The sequence below is a fragment of the Python bivittatus genome, unplaced genomic scaffold (genome assembly GCF_059951505.1).
Source record: "Python bivittatus isolate LINGU-HERP-01145 unplaced genomic scaffold, Pbiv_v1 ctg000680_np1212, whole genome shotgun sequence".
Lineage (NCBI taxonomy): Eukaryota > Metazoa > Chordata > Lepidosauria > Squamata > Pythonidae > Python > Python bivittatus.
The window spans coordinates 5,423,274-5,442,591 of record NW_028277095.1 but is presented as its reverse complement, the minus strand read 5'-3'; the positions used below and the strand labels follow the sequence as shown (position 1 = coordinate 5,442,591).

Genomic DNA, 19,318 nt, shown 5'->3' with positions numbered 1-19,318 from the left:
CATTTCCGCACTTTGCATGCCAGACAGTCCGCACTGCCAGGATCTGCACTGCTCGCTCGGAGCGTGATTCCTTCGAACGGAGAGTCCGCTGCTCCACCGGGGAGCATACTAAAAATCGGTGTGTGTGTGTTTTCCGCAACAAGAGAATCCAAATTCTGTGCCAAGGAAGAAAAGACAGGGTTTCTGTAATCTATTCCCATTGGGCCAGTTGCATGCATTTTATTGAATCCCCCATTGTCCTGGTTTGCATCGTTGCATCTATATAATTGGGGTGGGCAGGCGTGAGTCCAGGATTGTGTCAGGCACTTCATCCTTGATCTCTGGAAGTTGACCAGCATTTTGGCAGGGAGTGAAGCTGCCTTGGGAGAGTTGATAAACCAAAGGATAGGATCTTTCCACCTCTTAGAGCAGTGTTTCTCACCCTTGGCAGCTTGAAGATGTGAGGACTTCAACTCCCAGAATTCCCCAGCCAGCCTTGCTGGCTGGGGAATTCTGGGAGTTGAAGTCCTCACATCTTCAAGCTGCCAAGGGTGAGAAACACTGTCTTAGCAGTAGATACGTCTGCCGGGCTTCCTCAGTTCTGTCCAACTATCCATATCATGCATCTCAGAAAGTCAGGTTGTAATCTAGTGGCCAGTACCACAGGTTACATTTGGTTAAAGTGAACCTTGGCTTGTTCTGCTTTGCACGATCTGCAGACCCAACTGAGTTGGTTCGTTTGGACATCAGCATATTCTGCAAGCCTGTTCAGTACAGGAACCACATTAAGGGTGTTGGGCAAATTCTGCCTTTGAGGCTCTTGGTGGTTCAGAATCCCCCAGAAACCTCCACAAAAACTTGCAAATCTAACACACAGAGAAAGATGTGTGGTTTAGCGTCCTTTCGTTTAGAAGATGCTGTTGATGAGGCAGCTGAGATCTGGTGGCCTCTGCTTTGACTCAATAGATTTTCTGGACCACAAGCACCATCTTCTTCACACAATCAGATTGTGACCCTGTGGTTCTATGTAGGTAGGGGTGTGTGTGTGTGTGTTTGTGAGAACTTGTGGGAAATTGGAATGAAAATCTCAACAAGGGAAGGTTTGTTCAACAAGAGATGATTCCATGGTGAATTGGGTGAGGCAATGACAAGTGGAAAATGTACCCATAGACATGAGAAAATACCAAGCTTGGGGCTGGACCAGCCATTTCAGAAATTATAAAAATAGCTGGGAACTGTAGTTCTTGGAGGCAACAGACAGAACAGGATCCTGGATGGTGGGCCTTCTACCTCAATTCTCCTGGAACTCAAAACTAGCCTAGTCAGATGGACCTAGAGATGGAGAGGCACAAATGGGTGTGTGTTTAGGAGCGACGGAATTAAAGCTTTTCACTCAGACAGTAAACAGTAAGAGTTGTAACCCGCATCTGTTTCTACATGTCCCAAGTAGCACTGGAACTATAATTAAAATTTTTAAAAAAACAACCTCTTTATCACCCTTTGTGTGGCCAAACTGTACTTTTCCTATTGAAATTAAAGACCCTACTGCTGTTTGACCAGTACAGTAGTACTTAATACTTACCTTAGTGGAAAAAACCTTAGTGGAAAAAGAGGGCAATGCAGATTTTAAGGTCTTCTGCAGAGACATTCTCTGTACGCCCTACTGTCGTAAACAAGACAAGCGATAGCAAAAATCAAGTTCCTTCATCGCTAGGACCCTATCCGTGGAATCCCCTGTCCATAAATAAAGAAGCAAAAATAAATAAATAATTTTCCTTATTTATTGGATTAGGTTAAAGTGCTCTTGTTGTGTCCAGCTTTGTAACGATTTTGTACTTTGTTTAGTGGGATTTTTTTTAACGGTCATTTCTTGCTCGATGCCTTTTAATGCACGTATCCTATTATTGTTTATGTCTCACATTGTCTTACACATTGCTCAAGGATGCCTTTTTCTGAAGGGTGCGATACAAATATAGTTTGAAAAAAGGAAAACAAGGGCTCGGCGTGAGGGTGGCTGCCGTCTTGACCTTTTTGAACATAGCCTGCAAGCGTCTTTGGCTTTGCCTCTTACAAAATTCCTTTTTTTGTAAAAAGAGAGAGAGAAGGGAAAAAAGGTATGAAATCTCCATTGTAGATCTCAACATATCTGCTGCAGACAACTTGCCTTTAGGAAGAATTGTTATGCTATGGCAGATTTTAGGATTATACACGTCCCGGCAGTATTTATACAACTCACTGAGAGATGGCTTCAACCGAAGGAACTTGAGAAGCTGTTTCTTCAGCAACAAAGAATATTACAGAAGAACAAAAGCCTTGTGGCTACCTCAAGTCATTTATTCCAACATTAAGAGCTGCATCTGTTCCCTTCCCCAAAGATCTGCTAATATTTTAGTTAAAACAGGGGTTCCCAACAGCAGAAGTGAGAACCCTCGCAAAAATTAATAAAGGACGTGAATAAAGGGCCAAGTCAAGCGTAATTTGCTAGAGCGACGGAACCTGATTCAGAGTCATGCTGTTTATTTCAAACGTAAGGTTTTTAATCACCATAAGGGAGCTTCTGAGGTCCTGCTTGCAAATTCCCAGGACAGATGGGCATGTTTAAAAAAAAAATAACCACCTCTTTTGCTCTGTGTGATGGACTTAAATTAGGTAAGCGTTTGAGCTGTTCGTCAAAATCACGTTGTTGCCTTTGGGGAAGGCGAAACAAATTGGTCTGGTTTACACAATAGGTTGCAAGTGGCAGAAGCTGGAAAGAAGCCAGGCCCACAGCCCAAGTAACCTATAACTTGCAAGGAGTCTTTTAGCTTCTCTCCCCCTTCCATCAAAGCCACCCAAAGGATTCAATCACCAGCCTACGTCCCTCACCAAGCACTGCGGAAGCGATTTCCTTGCTCCTGGCCTGATAGGAACCCAGATTCCACACCCTTCAGGCTAAGCCCTGAGTCCGATACAGCTCAGGTGGCTGACGTAGACCGGTTGCGGGAGGATGGTCCAAAGAGGGAGATGGAAAGGAAGGAGCAATGGGCCTGGATGGCACGAGGGTGACGGGAAGGTCTCTGAGGACCAGAGTGCACTCGACTTCCACTTTTCACACGGAGAGTTCAAGAAACACAACTGTGGACCTCACAAGTGGGGGATACCCCCTTGTTCAGATGTAAAGTGGTATGCTGGCGTCCCCCTTCCCTGATCTGGAGCCCTCTAAACATGCCATTGGCTGTGCTGGCTGGGGGATTTTGGGAGAGTCAGCCCTGAAATAGATAGAGATCTATAAGTGGGAGGAAGCTGATCCAAGCTGAGGCCTCTTGGTCAGAAGCAGAGTTTAATTTTGAGAAGTCTCCTAACGCAGAGCCTAATTCCTGAGTAAACAGTTGAGAGTCCATGTGATTTTTCTCTTCCTGGGGCACACAAGCCTTCCCAGCCCCCATTCTCCCCCCCCCCATCATTCAAATCCAGCTGTTTAGGACCAATGAGATGAGATGTTGATCTTTCCCATCCTTTAATTTCATTTTTAGAAGCAGCAGCAGCAGGGGATCCGGGGGGTGGGGGGGTTGGAAAAGCATCATTTTGCTATGGCAGGGATTATCTTCTTTCCATCACGTTTTCCTGATGGAAATCGTCAGCCCCCCTCCCCAACCATCAATTTCCTTGTTCCAATTACAGTTTTCCATAACAGGCAAAGTGCACGTGCATGTTTTACATTTGGAAAACGAGGAGCAGGAGAAAGGCCGGGGGCCCCTTTTCCTGGGGCCCTCTGATTCCCCAGCGGCTTGTTTTTTAGACAGAAGGCGTCTGCTTGGAAGTTCCTGGAATGGGGACTCCAGATTGCCCACTCGGTTGCTGGTAGCATCACCATCAGCAAAAGAGGCGTTTTCCAGTCCGCGTTCTCAAAGCACCCATATGCGGTCTAATGAATGTTGCATTGCTTGGGGTGTGGATACAGCCAAGGCAGCTTCAAGACGTGCTTCCAGGAGGATGCTGGGAAAAAGAGTGGGAATCAGGCTTACCACAACAGGCTCGTAAAGAGCGACCTGTTAACTCAGGAAATTTCAGGCCTCAGGTTGTGACGGGAGGCATAACACTTCTCCGGAGCATCGTAGGGAAACAGGATGCATCCTGGCACTAGCAAAATAAAAGAACTGAGTGTAAACCTGAGAGCTGATGAGAGATTCAATTGTGGGCAGTTATTTAGCTGGAGTGGGTGGGGAGTGGGGTCTACCATTAACCCACCTGCTTTGTGAGCATTGGTGAGGTCTGCTAAGATGGATTTGATGGGGAACTCCAACATCCCTTTCTCCCACTTGCTCACGTGGACAGGTGGCGCATCCCATTGGAAAGTTCTTCCACCATCCTTATGACGACCCACAGGATCCTGTGTTCAGGAAGGGTGGCACTAGGACTGGCTCAAGACATTTGGGCATCTGAGAGATAAAGCCCTTTCCCCTTGCTAGCAAAACCAAAGAAAGGGGGCGCAAGGGGGAGGGAAACTATTCTGATTTGCCACCTCCATGGCAGACCAGGTCCTGGGCTCTCAAGGGAGTAGAAGGGAGCTAGAACAGCACTGAAGAACGTCTCTCCCATCCTTCTTCCCAGACAACTGCGCAGAAGCCTTAGCCTCTACTTCATTATGAAACTGCTTGGAAAAATGCAGATGGTCCCAAACTCCTGGCAAGAAGAGATCCAGGTTAGTGTGGGAACCCAGGGGAAGAGAAAGAAAGGATCAGGGGTGGTGTTTCGCTGGCTCTCTTTCAACATGACAGGAGGTATCTTGGAATAGCTTTGGGGGGTCATCCCCAAGAGAAAAGCCAGAGGGCTATTGGGGTTTTGTTCATGGACCCTTTTTTGTTTATTTGTGAAAAGCCCTGGTTGTGAATATGTGGATTTCAACTCCCAGAATTCATAGCTGTCTGGGGAATTCTGGGAGTTGAAGTCCACACATCTTAAAGTCGCTGAAATTGAGAAACACTGCTGTAGAGCTAGACTGCTGAACCACATGTTGTGAAAGGTTTGGGGACACCTTTTAGGGTTCAGAATGATGGCCAAATTAACTGGGCTTCCATAAGCTAAAACTCATTGGCTGGGTTCACACAACAGGCTAACCTAGGCTAAAATGGCTCCGTATGTGGTGTGGTTCAGTGGATTCTGTGAACCAACCATTTCATTGTTCACTGATGGGTGCTTCTCCTAGAGGCCTGTTCACCTTTGCTGATGCTCACATCCACGAATCAAGGAGCCGAAGATAATATGGCAATCAAACACATCCTTCAGTTTAGCTGATTGCTTAAAAATCCGTTGCCGTGTCTGTGCAGATGGCTCTCACACTAGCATAAACAGCTGTGTTCTCTGCCTTTAACGCACATCTACAACACTATCCAGCCATGTGTGCCTCCACCCTGGAAAATGACAAGAGGGGAATGCAAGTCTTCCAAGCTGCTGAACAATTGTGTCCCAAAGAAAGGAGAGCAGAAGATAGGAGGGGGTGTCCCAGGGTGGGACTTCATAGCCATGTTGGTCCTCCAACTTGCTTCTGTCTACACAGGGGGGCCTTTGAAGACCAAGGGCAAGGACATCCTGCATCCTGCCCCACTTTCTAAGGATATGCATTTAGGACAATTGGAAACTGTAGTTTCCTCTGGTACTTTTTCATCCTCATCTGGGTCCTATCATTTCCCAAGGGTAAAAAGGGAGGAGACCCACAGAATGACTTTTCAAGAAGACCGCGCCACATGTGACTAAGTCGAGATACTTCCTGGCTTTGATTTCACCACTTTGATCATGACGCCCAAGTCTTTCTCTTGTGTTTTTGTGGTTGGGGCTCATAAAGGGCGGTGAGATCCCTGCCGAGGAAAACCACATAAGAGAGACCTAGGTTTATTCAATGGACTTTCTTGAAGACCATTTTAAAAAGGTTCATTCTTAGCCTCCTCAACAGGATATCAGCATTTCTTACACATTCACCCATACCGCCATCTGCGCAAGAGAATGGTATTTAATTTATAACCCAAGATCAGATAGAGAATAATGCCTTCTTTGTAGGTGACTTTTTTTAAAAAAATACAGAACTCCTTTGTTTCACAGTGATAATTAAGTATTAACTAAATGGAAAGGGCTTTACGTTTCTCAGCCAGTTGTAATTCTTAACGCTTGGCATTTATATATTGTTTTTAGGGTGCTGAAAGTGCTTGACAAGCCTCACTGCAGTTATCTTTGCTAGAGACTGCGAAATAAATTAGAATGTGAACACCTCTCCCATTGTAGGTGAAGGATAGGCTTGGGGAGGGGTGAATTGGTGTTGTGCCAAGGGCCACCATTCTGCGTGCCGCATCATTGCCAGAAATGGACAGAGGTGGAATTGGAGGTGGGCACGGTTGAGATCAGAACAGAGAAGGAGTTGTACATTTTACACTGGCCACAACGATCTCTCTTCCCGCCCCCAACTCCTCTTGCCTTTAGGAAGGTCCTTAAGACCTGGATCTTCTCCCAGCCATTAGGGTAGTGTTTCTCAACCTTGGCAGCTTGAAGTCCACACATCTTCAAGCTGCCAAGGTTGAAAAACACTGCATTAGGGGTTGGTTGAGTTTGGTTGCTTTGGTGTATGCTTGGTTGCCATTTTATGTTTTGAATTTATATATTGTATTTGTTTGGTGTTATAGGGTGTTTTGGAGGGGTTTGGGGATGTATTATTTGGTTGTTATGCCATACACAACCCAAAGTCACATTGTTTGAGTTGGACAGCCTTATAAATCTTAAAAACCAGCCAACCCACCCACCCACCCACCCAATCTTCTTTTCTTCCTGCCCCCTCTCTTGATTCCCTCCTCTCTCCTTCTGCTTTCTCCCTGATCACCTTGGCTTGCTAGAACTTGGCCTAGATCAAAGCTTCTTTTTGTGCAATGGGGATCTTTCTTTCCTCAATCTAATTGCTGCAGGATAGATTCTGGGAAGGATTTTGCAGATAGCAACATCCAAAGTAGATTACCCCTTCCACGAATTTTGCTCCCCAGTGGGGCAGGTAAGTATGGAAAGGAAAAAGTCCCATGTGTAAACAGATCTTCCCCCACCAGAATCCTAGATGCCCCATAGGAGCGAGGGGCTGAGATGGAGTTTCTCCTGCAACACCCCTGCCTTGTGCGTCCGAGTTCTGCTGTACACAGAGCTGAAGAGCGATCAAGTTCTTCATCTGCCCGGCTTTGCAGCAACCAAGGAATTAGTCCAAAGACTCGGTACAGATGTTGGTCAGTTCAGATTAAGGTTCTTCCCACCACCAAGGGAAGGAAAACCTGTTGACTGGAGGCATATGTTTTACTTTCTGCTCCAGCAATTGGGTGTAATTTTTGAAATTGCCAACTCGGCTTCCTCCACAGTCCATCACAGCATCAACTTTTCTGGCTTCTGCACTTTAAGGCGTGCAGGTGGGCGGCTTATTTTCATATATTTAGACATATACATATATATGTGTGTGTGCGTGCGTGCGTGTGTGCGCGTTTAGTGATTCATCCTGGCAACTCAGCTATTGTTTAAATATTCTCCACAGCTTCTTTTTAAGGAAGAGGAATAAGTAATCAGCAGGCACAATGAAGAACGGTGGGAATGGACGGGAGCGAGAAGGAGATCTGACAGATTGCTTTCTCTCCTCACCCTCTTCCCCCTACCTCCACCCCAGTGCTGTGCTGAAATGAAAATTTTGCTGATTTGTTAACATTCAAACCCACGACGGGGTTATCCAGAGTGTGAAACACTTGGGAGGCAGGAAAGGGGTGTCGGCGGCAGAAGGAAGAATCATTTTTTAACCAGGCAAGTCCACACAAGGGTTCAAGACTGCCGACTCAGCCCGTTCCTCTTGAGCAAGACACACCACGTCAAGGCCAGGCCAGGCCAGTGGAAAACAGCCAAGGAAGCCAATCTAGATGGTGTTTTCCCTTCCTGCGTCCCCTGCAATCATGACTTCGCTGGAAGTAAAGCCACCATCAGGGCTAGAGGATGAAACATAGCAAGTTGAGATCTTCTTCTATCAACCAAGTACGAACAGAAGACAAGCCAACCCAGCCCCAGAAGAATTTTCCCTGGAGAAAAGCTTTTTAACTTAAATTCATGCTGTCCTATGTCAGCTGTTAAATCTTAAGCCGATTGGGTTTCCAGCCCGTGGACATGGCCCTCTAATGCAAGGCATCTGTGGAGCCCATCTTCTCGCAAATTGCAGGTCAGCAGAAGCACGCTGTCTGCAAATGCTGAGTTGGCAGCGCTCAGGTCCCCGTGGCCTGAGCTTGCTGCAATCCCAAAGGGTCTCCACGCAGCTCCATCTGCTTCCTGCTCAAGGCACTTCTTCCAATTTCTTCCTTTTGCCCTCCAGTCTGTTGCCAATTATATCCGCGCACCTCTGACCACACTTGGCAATCAGGTTTTGCATACTCCCGCTCAGATCCTTGAGAAATTCAGGACAGCTTCACATAATGAGTAAGGGGGAAGAAAAGAGCAATACTACTTTATAGCAGGAGAGGGTCCCTTTTGGGGGTGCCCTTAATGTTTTGGGATGAAGCTACAGCAGGGGGGCTGAAGATGCAAAATGCCCATTTTGTGGAAAGGAAGGAAGGAAAAGGGAGGAAGAAGGAAGAAAGAGGGAGGGAGGGAAGGAAAGGAGGGAGGGAGGGACAGTTTTACAAATGTTATCTGATCCTAGCACTACAATAATTTAAACTAGTGTTGGAATGGTTCTTCCAACTTCGTAAAGTTGAGAGAAGGCTATAAAATGGAAGGTGGCCATTCTAACACAACACGGAGAAGTTAAGTGAGCCTGGTTGCTCAATTAAGTTGAGTGCAGAGGAACATGAATTTCAATCAAATTCTTCAAATAATAGGATGTAGGGATAGATTTTCTGCCTTTCCTTTGGTTTTTGGAGAGCACGGGTGGGGGTGGGCTGTTGTCTACCAATCAGAGAATTTCCTACCTTAAAATGTCCTGGCCGCCGTGCTCCAACATGGTGGCTAGAAAATAGGGGCAAGTGGTTGGGGAGGGGGCAGAAAAGCAAGCCTCCTGCATATGATTTTTCATATGCTCCTTTGAAAAGGAAGCCGTCTAATCGTGACTGGCTTACAGTCTGAGCAGAACAAGAAGCTGCAGTCAAGGCCCACTTCATGTCTGAGTGCTCCTTAATCTCCAACTGTTTAAATTCTTCACACTCATGCTATGTAAACTGCAGCGTTTGCTTTCGAATGGCACTAACTGCACTTAGCTTGGGCTGTCTCACCAGCGGCAGCCAGGGAGAGTTAAATACGCTTCATGGTTCCTGCAGGACGGCCAGGTTCAGCTCAGCTTCTATCCAGAGCTGCCTGGGAGCTCTCGAAAGGGCATTTTCTTCTAGAATCTGGATCTGGCACCCACGTCACTTCACCCCGGCTCCCATGCCATTCCGATGGGAGACAAAGACGGCGGTCAAGAGATTGTGACGGGGGGTCAGCGCCATGTGAATCGATCGCTTTCAGCAGAAACCCACATCCTCTCCTACAGAAGGTCAGGCTCGGCGGAGGAACAGAGCCTGCCTTTTACAATGGCCTTTTCTGATCTCTTGGGGGTTGAAGCTGGCTCCGTTCCACTCACTCGCTGTACCATTTCCTTTTTAGGCTCGAAAATCCAGGCAGGCAGAAAGTGTAGCGTCCACAGCCATTCCAGAGATGTTGTTGGAGTGGACCAAGCAGTTGTTTGACTGGCGACACCAGGCCTTGAGGGATGGGAGTTCTCGCTGTCTGCCAGGCCCTTCTAGGAAGCAACAAGCACCCTCCGAATGGCAAGACTATTTAGGTGTACATCAACTGCCTCCTGCTGAAAACGCGGCTCCGCTTCTGTTTCGGTTCTTCTCCCGTTGCCTGGTACAACTCACAAAAACCCACACCTTTCACCAAATGGGTTAGTTGGAAAAGGGGCTACCAGGTTTCTCCTGATTTTTGGCTAGCCTACATTAACACGGCTCTCCTCCTACCAGGACGACCATAAGGTAGACCCTGCCTTTCCCAATGGCCTTTTCCAACTTACAGTTGGGGTTTGTGACCTTGCTCCTCCACTTTAGGGTCGACCAGGTAGGAGAGCTGTGTTAGCATAGGCTCGTCAAAAATCAGGAGAAGCCTGGTAGCCTCTTTTCCAACTAACCCATTTAATGAAAGGCGTGGGCTTTTGTGAGCTGCTCCAGAACCTATGTGAACATTGCAGGAACATTAAGAGTCGCATGAACTACAAGAACATTAAGAAGGAGTCTGGTTGCACCTTTTCAGACTAACACATTTGATTCAGCTTGCACCTTTAAATAAAATTCATTAATTGGAAAAGGTGCTAGCAGACTCCTTCAGACTCCTCTGCCTTAGGACAGTGTTTCTCAACCTTGACAACTTTAAGATGTGTGGACTTCAACTCCCAGAATTCCCCAGTCAGCAAGGCTGGCTGGGGACTTCTGGGAGTTGAAGTCCACACATCTTAAAGTTGCCAAGGTTGAGAAACACTGCCTTAGGATAACTGACTGGTTTCATATGTGCTTCCTCAGATCCCAATTCCTATAGGGCTGCCCTTCCCAAGAAACATGATGCAGCTCTCTTCAACTACAGGTGGAGTGATGAGACTGAAGAAGATAGTAGGGGCTCTTTGGTGCTAGGCGGATCAGCTGAGTTCCCAGTTTCTTCCACAGAAGACCCAAGGGCGGGGAATCCCTTGTGATTGGCTTCAGGCTCCAGCTTGGCTGGTTCATCACTCGAGCGACCCTGAGTTCTTTCTCTGGTAGCAGAACCACAAACCACATGCTTACTCACATGCAACATCTGTGCACCATATGAGCTCGGGGTCTGTGGTTTGGAGACTTAACATGAATGGCAAGTAGTGGCGGAGAGATCTTTCTTTTTTTCTTTAGGAGAGAATGAGAACATACCCTTGGGCTCTTCTACCTAGCCAGTGGCATCGCCCCTCGCATCCTCAGCAAGATTTGGCCTGCCGTATTAGTATGTTCCGACCTCACAGGGAGCCAGACTCTGCTCCCTGCAATTGACCAATGGGAGCCTGCCCCAAATAGTCAGGGTCTGCCAGCCCTCCAAGGTAGACCAAACTTGGAAGCCAAAGACAGGCAAACGAATGCTATTTTTATTATCAGGTTATACAGTAGTAAAAGAATCTTGTAAATCTGAATGTGCCCCCCCCCCCCATCTTCATGAGAACTAGGAAGGGTCATGTCTGAGTCGCTTTTTTAAATTACATTTCTGCCCCGGACTCAGATTTCTCTTATCTGATCATTGTCTTGGTTGCAATTCTTCCTCCTGTTCCTCGAGGTTACTCCTTCTTCCCACTATGGTGCCCCATCTCTGTCTGGTTCTTCCCTCCTCACAGCTGCTTTTTGCTGTAAGGAAAAGGAAAATGAGGGGACCCCCCCCTCCCATTCCAAACACAATATCAGGGGAACATCAAAGTCTCAAAAGAACTGGAAAAGGCTCTAATGCTGGGAAGGGTGGAAGGAAAGAGAAGAGGATGACCAGCAACGAGGTTGGAGGGACTCAGTTACAGTGGTGATGGGTGCATCGTTGGAAGACCTGAAAGACTAGGCTGGGGACAGATTGTTATGGAGGAAATCTATCTATGTGGTCGCTAGGAGTTGAAAATGACTTGATGGCACATAATCCGTGTTCATAAATATAGAAAAGTGACTTCTAAAAGCATTTCTAAAACACAAGATTGTTACATCTGCCTTCACCTTTCCTCTTTATTATCACATCCATTTTTTAAAACCTTCAGTCTTTTGCCAAGATTATATCATTACTTTCTTCCTGGTATTGAGTAGCTGGAAAAACTGTGATGGACTTAGCAGGCCCTTAATGCTCTCCTGCAGTCTATAAACAGCTGGGTTGGCAAGGGCTTTGTTTGATCTTGCATCCACTCTTCTTTCACCATCCTTCATGGGACTGGGCTCCAGGCTCTTGGCTCTGGCACAGTGGCCAACATATGCCAATGTTTGCCTGCCCCACTGGCAGGTAAGGACCATGCCCAGGGCCAGGATACAGCCCTCTGGCCAAATGTGCTATTTTGATGCTTTTGTAGCAAAATAACCAAGAGTTAGGAAAAGCTTAGTTCAAAACTCAACCTCCTATTCTAGGAGACTTAGCCGAGCCATATTCTTTTAGCCTCTGCAATGTGGGGGAAATTCGGGTTGATCGCAAGGGGATATTTAACAGATTAGAGAAATAATATACATGAAGGGCTTACAACACCTGTAATAGCTCATACCATATTCCTTGCAGCCACATTCCAGGTTTTGGTTTCTTGATTATTCTGTGGCCCATCAAGAATGTGTGTTTTTATTCCTCTCCTGGCTGGTTGGTCAGCAGCAGGGAACAGGGTTCCCCTGCTCTGTTTATCCAGTTCACTGGCAGATCAGCAAAGCTCACTGTGCCCATGTTTCAACTGCACACCAAGCTGCTGCCCCAGAAAAGCTGGGGTTGCATTTGTGTGTCTTGCCGGCTGCAACCTCTCACCTTCTCCAGGAGCATGAAATCTCAGCATTTTCTGCCAGAAGATGCTGAATTCTGTTTGACAACAGCACAGGGTTGCCTCCCTGTCAGACAGGCAGCCTGAGTCATGGGCTCGTAAATCCAAACCGATTGGAAGATACAGCAAGAAGAGAGCCAAGAGGTGACTAGCCTGCAAGCCGCTACTTGAACAGACCTCTTGGTTTACACATGTCTTGAAACAACAACTTCCTGGTCTATTTTTAACTGGACAAGTAAGGTGTCCACATCTTGCATCCACTCTTTTCTTCCATGCTCAGCTTGGGGTGGTCAGACTGTTTGGAGGTGTTTGAGAAATCCAGAAAAATGTGATGTTCATGGTTGAATTTTGCTACTCCGTTTGGAAGAAATGCCTGACTTAAAGCCCACTTCCAGAATACTTCTGCAGTAGGTCCCCCAGGCTCTCCTTCTCTTTCTTCCTTCCCTGTCATTTTCAATGCTGTTTAATCCATCTCCAGCTGAAAGAAGACTCAAACCATTCTAACTGCCTTTATTCACAGTTCAACTCTCCTTTCTTTTGACTTAACCATACTTCCCTTCTCTCTGTTCTTCACTCTTGACTTGAAGTACCACCTTGAATGCAAACATCAGCTTCTGAGATATGTCACTTCATGTCAGGCCTAGCCCAAGGAACAATGCAAAATCAGTTCAGCTATGTTTATTAGCTACAACCTCTAGCAAGAATCTTCCCAGACTGAAACCCCAGGTCCCAAGTCAGCCAGCCACAACAGTGTGAATTCCTCAGGGAGGTGCCAGTCTCATCCTCTTGTAGTTCCCATGCTCCTGCGGCGAGCTAAGAAAATGCTTATCTCCCTGAGCCTGGCCTTCATAATTCCACTCCATCACATCTCAGATGGGACTCCCATAGTTGAATGTGCCCTCCATGCCAAAATCAAGCTATCCTCTACACATAGCAAACTAATATGTCAGGAAGAAAACAGTTAACCTAAACATCTTTTCTTTGACATCTACTTTTCTGTTTATTGTAGACATTGTAGGAGGAGTGCTGTTTTAGTCTATGGTAGACAAAAATCAGAAGAGATCTGGTAGCATCATTTCCGACTAACAAGTTTTATTAAAAGGCACAAACCTTTGTAAGCTACAGCTCACTTCATCAGAGTATCATGAATTACATGAACGTTGCATGAACATTAACAGTAGTGTGAAGTACAAGAATAATAAGTCTGGTGGCACCTTTTCCAGCTAACAAATTTTATTAAAAGGCATCCAGGGGTTGGGATAGCCAAGTGAGAAGGACCAGTGCATCACATTGTGGATTTCAGTGCATTATCTAATTCAATGTTAGACTTGCATCTGTAGGCAGTGCTACATATTATGGTCCACCACACATTATTTGGTTGCAAGCAGATCATAAATCAGCTATGTCCAATAGAGGTTGCTGAGTTTTAGCAGACAGTCAATCTTCCCCTGTGCAGCCATTTTCTTCCTTCCTGTTTTAGGGGCAGAGAGGTGGCCAAATGTAATTTTGGGACCCCCCTGGATATCTGAAGAACTCCAGTTTCCATGAACCTGTTGTGTGTGTGCTTGTGGTAGTTTCAATAAGCACCTCTCTTTCCCCACAGCTCCAGCAGCTTTGCGATCTCCTTCCCCTCATGAAGCCTGCCTGCTTAAAGCAGGCCCTACAGAAGGCCCAGAAGCTTCAGGAGGAGCCAGCAAAAGACCAGCAGGAGACACCAACTGATCTTGACCATGAGGTAAGAACAGTGGAGGGGTGTGTGTATTATGGAGGATTTTGTTGGAATGGGAAGAGGATTCAGAGGATCCACAGTTGAGAAGAGCTCTGGGACTCTCCATACTATCAAATCAGGAAGTTGAACTTTTGCAGCTAGGCCTCCCATTGCCCTTGGTTTTATAAGATTACGGAGACAGGATCCAACAGTCCATCATTTGGTGGAGGAAAGAATTGGCAAGATGCCCTGCGGTAGAGATGAAGGAATGAATTGCTGTAGGCAAACAGCAGAAACTGGGAAAGTAAGCAGAGACTCATGGCCCTTGGAGTATGTTGGTGGTGAATGACTCCAAGAGTGCTGTATATCCAGCTCCCCCTTCTGAAGAATTGTTTGCTTGAAAACCTCTAAGAACAGACCTCATTATTTCCTGGTTGGATAATTCCATTGTTGCCTATCAGCTAGGCATTTTGATCTCGTGGGTTTGGTCTTCTGGCCTCCTCCCTTCCTCCTGGCAATTTAGAACTGCTAAATTCATGGAGAAGGTTGTTTTGGTTATTAGATTTAAAAAAAAATGTTCTAAACCTTTTAAAACACCCACTCACCCCTGTATACTAAGCATCCGGTTGTTTTGCCTAACGCCATCAGTTGGTGATTTATCTTTCCCCCGTCCCATATTTTGTCAAGTTTGGAAAGAAAGGCTGGGGCACCCTTCCATTTGGCTTGAAGACCATTTGGTCTGGGAAGGAGAGCTGGGAAGCGGGACACAAGGACTTTGAGGGAATGAGAAATAACACCTCTTTAGGGATTGTTTGCAAAGGGAAGGAGAGGCTAGAATAGCCTTTAACACATGGCTTTCAGTTGCAGACCAAGAGAAAGCCCAGTGTCAGTCTTTTGGGGGAAACCAGATCAGGAAACAGACTCCACAGGAAGACTAGACTCTACTTTATCTAGATAGACTATGATTGTCCCCTCCCCTCCCTCTTATATCCCAATGAATCAGGGAGTCTCTTCCCAATACTATCTTGTTTCCCAGGACATAAAAAATGCTTCATCTCTCTTTGCTCATATAACAGTTTGTGCATGTTTCGGTCAAGGTCATCTCCCCAATTCTCTATACCTGAGACATTTTCCAGGCCTCCCACCTAGAGCAAAAACAAGGAGATGAGCTGTCAGAAGGAGCGATAGGACTCCCCAAGGACTCCATAGTTCAGCCCTGAGCTACAGATATTCTCTTCTGTTGGTACTAACTTGCATGTTAAGCATTTACTGTGTGCTCATTCCAGATCTTGAAGAATTATTTTGCCTTTTCTTCTCCTTCTGTCTCACTCCACTCCCAAAACAGAGAGCAACAGAAATAAAAAAGAGCATTCAGTCCATGAATTTATGACCTGGCTGATCACATTAAATGTTCTTCAGGGTGAAAAAGATCTCATTTGTTTCTGCTATCATTCCAGTCATTTTTATACAGAAACAAAACAATTCCTGTTGAAGGTGCCAAGTCCCTTTCCAACCACACTGAGAGCCGCTTTTGACAAATCCCTCTTCCCTCCCAATGTTGTACAGGCCTTTGTTCTTCTCTTTCCAAACAAGAATGATTTCTGCCTTTGCCGAAGTTGGGGGTTGTGCAAAATTTCCTGAACCCAGTTGACAAAAGTTATTCCTTGAGTGTAAATTATTCCATAACTTCATCTCGAAATATTGGTAGTTCCAAGCTATGTGTGTAAGAGACAAGCAGGTGAAGGGCAGGTAGAAAGAGATGAGCAGGAGGTGTGACAGCAGGAAAAGGCAGGGTGTGTTGGGGAGATGAATCTAAGGATAGTTTTACAGTCATCTGCAGAAAGAAGACTCCCTCTATTTTTCTGCCCTGGCATAGCTGAAGTTCTCCACACTCAGTCTGGACTAACCCTCCTACCCCAGTAGTCCCCCATCTAGACTAAAGAAAGAACCCCAAGCTCTAGGTCCACTCTCAGTAGAAACCACTGTATGATGTAGTCTGAAAATGTACCGTCTCACGAGCTGAACACCCACTGACTTCATGAACACCTCTATGTTTTCTTGGCAACAGTACAGAAATGGTTTTGCTATGGCCACCTTTCTGCAGGATCTTCTGTGTTTAGTCTAAAGCTCTGAGGCTACCTGGTGATCTCCCATCCAAGTTTTAACCAGGTCTGATCGTACTTAGGTTTTTGAGATCAAGGAGAGTCGGCAGGCTGTTAGGCCAGGCAATTGCCAGGAGTCAACACTGACTCAAAGGCACATTTACTTATTTATTTAGGGCAGGGATCTCAATGGATTCTGAAGCTGCTGGTCAAAAAGAGCCTCTGTAGGATGACCTGACTGAAGTGTTGGACTTCAACCAGGGGGACTTGAGTTTCAGGTTTCCATTAGATTGTGCTGAGCCATCAGTCTCGCCTGCCTCACAAGCTGTTGTTGCTGTAAGAATGGCATATGATCTGTTACCACCTGGCCCCATCTGGGGGTCTTTTATGCCTCCAAATTATGGCGGTGACCTATCGTTTATTCCTCCAAATTATGGTGGTGCCCTGTCCGTCTTTGCTCCCCTCTCCACGGATGAGCAAAATTAGAAATTACGCAACAATCATACAAATTCAAGGCCTGTATAACCTAAGAGAAATTATCCTCATTTCCTTCCTTTAGAAGGGTCAAAAAGCTCTGGGGATTTGCTCCCGTCGATGACTGGATTCAGAGAGCAAGATTTATCCTTGCCTTTCTGCCCAAAGTGCTTGGGATCCCGCGTAGCGTAACGCAAGTTACATTGCACCTAGCCTAACTGCCGTATATTTGTGACCGTTGTGCGTTTCTAATCTGACAGCCCCTGTGAATTCCTCTTTGGCACTCCTCAGCGCAGGATCTAAGTTGATCAGGGACTTGGCTTTAGATGCAAGACTGGGGGACGGGAACGAATAGGACCAACAGCTGGGAGGGGAGAGCATTCCCAGCCCTGGGAAACGCGTTATTTTAACCGCCACAGCAGCCTTGGCATACCTTGAAAGCAATAGAAGAAACAGACCTTCTCATTCTCAAGTCAACAGCTGTGGACTGGGAGCCACACATTGTGGGTCGAAAACAGCAGATGTATGGTGCTGCTCATCACGGGCACAGACACACATTTACAGAAGTTGTGGGATTGTCTGCGTTATCTGAAAAAGAGAGATGGGGAGAGAGAGCGCGATTGTAAGAGTCCATTGTTGATTTGGCTTACAGTGGCGTTGATGCTGCAATTGGTGTTTGAATTTTGGAGGTGGATTAGATTGTAAATTGACACCTTTGGCTTCATCGCTGACTTTTTACAAAGGAAATGCCAGACGAAGGACTTCCCACACAAGATACGCCTGAGAGCCTGCAGGTAATGCCGCTTGCAGGCTCAGAGGCCCCAAAGGCTATTGCAGAAAGCAATTTTCAGAGGGCTAGAGTAGAATTTCAATTCTTTGCAGCTCCTCCTCATCACCAGCAGAAGCAGAAAAATGGACGCAAAAGGAAAAAAAAAATCAAAATAATACAAACACAGTATTAAAAAATGGAACTGATGGAAGCTCGCTCTTTCTTTCTTTCTTTCTTTCTTTCTTTCTTTCTTTCTTTCTTTCTTTCTTTCTTTCTTTCTTTCTTTCTTTCCTTCCTTCCTTCCTTCCTTCCTTCCCTCCCTCCCTCCCTCCCTCCCTCCCTCCCTCGACTAACATTCAGTGGTAGCCTTTCCTCCTGCGTTTTCCACATTCCTCAAATAATAGCCAGTAATGGGAAATTGTGGAGGGGTGTTCTTAGAAAAGCAAGGAAGAGAAGTTCCCATTCATCAGGAATGGCGTTAGCCTTTCTGAAGGCTACAAAGCTGTCTGAATGGTTGAACGCTGACAGATGCAAAGCTGGAGCACGGAAACGTGTATTGCACTGAGAGATTCCAACACATCTCAGAATCCCCTAGTGATGGGGCATCACAATGGGAGCTTTTTGTGGTGCTGATGGTGAAGTGTGACTGCATCGATCTCCACTTTCCAACTGACGGCATCCTTTTAGGCAGGAGTAACCCCAGAGGAAGTCAAAGAAGTCAAGATGGCAGCTTCAGCCATGCAATCAACCCCATTGATGCCCACAAAGAAGGTGTGGGGCTTTGGTCGTGCAATCACAGCTGCCATCTTGACTTTTTTAACCTTCACTCCACCCTGCAAATGCCCCTGCTTTTGTGGCATGGATTATCCAAAAGCCTGGCACAGAATATCACTTCCTTCCTCCCCTTGCAGTTCTGCTAGACAGTGACCCCCTATTTCTAGTCTCCACTGAACTAACACAGAAAAGATGGTCTGCAAAGCAGAACCCACCACTGTGGACCAGTCAGGTTGAGAAAGGGGAATGGTGTCTGTTCTTTCCCTAAATGATTAATAGACTGGACCTCCTCTAATAGTTTGAAAGAACGAAGCATGGGAGATGGGTTGTGGTTGAGTAAGTTCCAGTATTTAATTGGACAATTGAACCGTTTGGTCCATTTGGGATAATAGTTGGAATTAAAAAGAAAAAAGAAATGGAAGATCTTTCCATCTCAGAGACATTTTCTGCCGTTTTTCTAATCCCTACAAGGTCTGCTTCCAGAGATGATCTTGTGGCAGAACCAGGTGTCCTTAGCAAGCCAAAAAGTTGGGGGCAAGGTCCATCCTGAAGTTCTATGGAGGTGCCTGTGGACATCTGAGCTTTCATTCTGATAAAAAAAGAGGAAAAAAATAATTCAAAAATTATTAGATGTGGGTATACTTGAAATGATGTGGATGGCAGGCGGTGGAATCTTGGAGCTAGAGAAGGGATTCTTTATAGTTCTTTATCTGTCCCATTTCCCATCAGATGCCAAACAGGAACTAATTATGTGAAACAGAGGAGACTGGGTTTGCCCAAATTGAAGCAATGGGGTGGGCTAATTTGTGAATCAGCACATGAAGAGACCCCCCTCCTCCCCATTGCCTTAGCATGCTCTATGAACCAGACTATCGCATCAAGCCATGATATGGTTCATTTGTTTGGGAACAGTCTGTTCTGTCAACACAGCAGTCGTGTTTTGTTAACCTGGGTTTGGGGAATAGGGTGTTGTGTGAACCTGGTCCAACGGTTGCAAAGGTAAT

The 19,318-nt window shown here is 46.1% G+C and overlaps 1 protein-coding gene across 1 annotated transcript in view; it reads left to right on the top strand.

Annotated features, from left to right (window-relative positions):
* The window catches only part of FAM178B (family with sequence similarity 178 member B), a 175,438-nt gene that overhangs the window by 112,897 nt on the left and 43,223 nt on the right, over nt 1-19,318 (top strand). Inside the window, exons 13-14 of the mRNA XM_088151902.1 lie at nt 4,570-4,660; nt 14,091-14,222. Of these exons, the coding sequence (XP_088008028.1) occupies nt 4,570-4,660; nt 14,091-14,222 (223 nt within the window). The remainder of the gene's footprint in view (nt 1-4,569; nt 4,661-14,090; nt 14,223-19,318) is intronic.